Source organism: Seriola lalandi, unplaced genomic scaffold (assembly GCF_002814215.2).
Source record: "Seriola lalandi dorsalis isolate HSWRI2012SDOR001 ecotype SW California unplaced genomic scaffold, Sedor1 jcf7180001962146, whole genome shotgun sequence".
In the NCBI taxonomy this organism is placed as follows: domain Eukaryota; kingdom Metazoa; phylum Chordata; class Actinopteri; order Carangiformes; family Carangidae; genus Seriola; species Seriola lalandi.
The window spans coordinates 1-3,252 of NW_019432815.1; the positions used below are offsets into that span (position 1 = coordinate 1).

The 3,252-nt window shown below is 36.8% G+C and overlaps 1 protein-coding gene across 2 annotated transcripts; it reads left to right on the forward strand.

The window, feature by feature from the left end:
• Positions 1-6: 6 nt before the first annotated feature.
• LOC111670574 (uncharacterized) lies at positions 7-3,238 on the forward strand. Of its 2 annotated transcripts, none has more exons than XM_023427375.2 (6): positions 7-212; positions 823-951; positions 1,039-1,232; positions 1,830-1,977; positions 2,405-2,609; positions 2,736-3,238. In XM_023427375.2, the coding sequence occupies exons 1-6, from the start codon at positions 36-38 to the stop codon at positions 3,038-3,040; spliced, it is 1,158 nt and encodes a 385-aa protein (XP_023283143.1). In that variant the 5' UTR covers positions 7-35; the 3' UTR covers positions 3,041-3,238. The 2 variants fall into 2 exon arrangements, with proteins under 2 accessions (XP_023283143.1, XP_087035063.1); XM_087178937.1 differs by having other exon boundaries at positions 827-951.
• Positions 3,239-3,252: the final 14 nt, after the last annotated feature.

A 3,252-nucleotide genomic window follows, 5' to 3' on the forward strand; every position in this document is an offset into this window, starting at 1 on the left:
TGTCTCTCGAGCCTTATGGAAATTTAATAAGAGAAATGATAGCGCAAAATCTCTCACACGCGGACATTTCCACGTATTTATTACAATTAGGTGTGCAGCAAGGATGTTCTGAAATGAGTGTCAGGAGGTTTTGTGCACATCACAACATTTCCAGGAGGGGACATGTATCCGACACAAAATTAGAGGTTGCTATCAGCAGGGCAATAAATCAGGTAAGTTCTTTGGTTTTCTTCGATTTACAGAGGTGGGTAGTAACGAGTTACATATAGTTTTACATCATCTCCATACTTGAGTATATTTGTGAAGAAGAATGTACTCTTACTGTACTACATTAGGCTACACTGAGCTAGTTACTTTTCTTTTTTACCCATTCAGTATTCTATGCATCACTATTATTTATTCTGTTTTAGTTTGTCAGAGAGGGACTTCCACCAAAGGCTCTACCACGTGACTGTGTTTGTGACCAATCACATTTGGAAATTTGTGGTTCTTGCTGTAATTTATTTTGTAAATATTTAGGTTATTTTTCATTTTTATTTATTCTATTATTTTATTGATTGAAAGTACTTGAATTTACCTGAAGATTATAATTTTGTATTTTTGTCTCATTAAATGTCTTCACAAATAAATCAAACATTTCTCTGTTTTTACTCTTACTCAAGTATTTGATGACTATTTTTTACTTCTAATTGAGTCATATTATTCTGAAGTAACAATAATCTTACTTGAGTACAATTTTTGGCTACTCTACCCACCTCTGTTTTATATTTTATATTTCATGTAGACTAGACCTACATGTCACGGCTTATGTTGATTCATCAGACAGGGTCAACATATGGCCGAAAGATGATGACCGGGTACCTGTCTGCAATGGGAGTGGTTGCTGGTGAACGCCGGGTGGGGGAGATTTTGAGAACAATTCATTGTCCCTACCACGAAATGCGCAAACGTGTAAGTATCTTTTGCAAGCCTTTAATGTTGTGGTATATGGTATAATGTATTTTACTAACTGACTTTTACTTACTTTTTCCCCCAAAGGGCGCACGTAACCTTAACCCCGTCCCCTACAGTGCTGCATACATGGGACACAAAGTCCACATCGACCAGAACGAGAAATTAGTCATGTTTGGGGTGACACATGTTCTTGCCATAGATGGGTACAGCAGTAAGGTCGTTGCCCACGCAACCATGCCTGTCAAAAATAACCTCACAATCTATGAGGACGTTTACAGGTTAGTACAGTGCTTCTCAACCTTTTTTTGGCCCTTTCTCTGATTTCTGAATCCTTTTTATGCAACTTTATTGTGATTGTTTGTGAAAAAGTCCATGGAAACTTTAGTCATTATATTACATACTAAGTAAAAAGAAAAAAAAGACAAAATCAGTTTTTTTTTCTTTGCATTTTCTTATATGATTTATTTTTATATTTTTCCATTTTACTCTTGCTCTCTTTGATGTTTTGCTGGAAAATACACTTCTCACAATAAGTTAGGGATATTGTGAGAGACTCAGTGAATTTCTTACATTTTTGGGGTAATAAATATTAAACTAATGACAAAGGTGTTTCTTCTCATTCATTATTATTAATATCAAAGGGAACATTTTACTTATTTCATTAAAATTCAGACCAAATAGGAAAAGCACTCATGTAAATAACAATATCCCTAACTTATTGTGAATAGTGTACAATAGGGACATAGCCTGAAGCCTCACACAGTTCCACTACAAATTTGAGAACAATAATCACATCTATAGTCATCTGCAGGCTTCTGTTGACTTAACATTTTATGAGTTAACATTTGATTGAGTCATGTTTCACTATTTTATAGATCAGCAGTTCTTGAATATGGGATGTGGGACCAGGTGAGGGTGGACCAGGGCCGGGAATTTTACTTGTCCCTCTACATGCAGGAGATGCTGTCTAACCACAGACACAACTTGCAAAGGCAACCATATCTGCAAACTCAGTCTACAAAGGTGAGGTAACGGTCACCTTAATGTACAAAATGTGCCTTGTTTATGCCCGAAATGAGACTATGCTTTGGAGATGTTACTCAGATGTTTCGTACTGAACAACAAAATAACGAACTCCAGCAATGATTGTTTTAGGAATATATAGCTATTTAACACATTTTTTAAACAGAATATATCACTTAACCTTAACCAGGTGCACCCTTGAGTGGGGGTGCTTGTAGGTGCCCCTACACATCAGTCATCCTGTTCCTTGGACTCCCAATCAACTCTCTTCATATTGTGTGTTAACTTTTTACATCTGATATAATCCTGTTTCCTCTCACCATGTTGATTTTGCAGACTACATTGAGTGGGGATTTTTTTTGTGTTGGTTTTATATTATCCACCTTTTTTTAAGTTTAAAAAAAGTCTACCCTTTTCTTGTCTACAGAATCATATGGTAGAACGAATGTGGGTAGAGATCAACAACCGAGTAAATTACCCATTGAAGGAGGCCCTCATGCAGCTGCAGGATCAGGAAGTCCTCAACATGGACGACAACGTCACCAGATACTGTACATCTAACCTTACTGCTGAGCTGTGCAAGATTGGCATAACAAGAGCTGTACTTGCATGGAATGCACACAGAATCCCAGGTGAGTTACATAAAAAAACATGTATCACACAATCCAGTCCTTTTTTGTGAACTTTTTCTTTATTGTAAAGTTGACAGTGAATTCAAACAGTAGCTGACATTTTGTGACCTATGCTATGCTTCACAGGCAAAGGAACACCCAATCGTTTGGCAGAAAGAGGATGTCCAAAAAAACTAGGAGAGGACATGTTGCCACATGCCTCCCAAGCAGCAGACATGTACCAGCAGGATGTTGGCTCTTCACTGACAAGAGTCTCCTGCTTTGGAACGGACCCCTTCTCAACTGAGGACGACAAAATATCAGCAGAACAACGTTTTGCTGAGGAGTACCCTGATATTTCAGTTTTATTAGACAACGTGGTAAACTATAACTTTGTACCTTTTCAGGATGCATTGCTCTATCTGATAAACATTACGCAACAATATGCATGAAATGTCAAATAAAGACAAGTTGGTTCTGGATATACTGAATATTTTGTTACTTTCCTTTAACCTCTAGAAAATGGGTCCTGTTAAGGTTAATCCGGAAAATTACATTTGTCATCACAATATTCAAAAGTCAATGCAAAGATGCATTGACTCTTTTACAGGCTAACATTACAAGACATTCAAGAAATTTGCGACATTGCAAAAAAAAAAAAAAA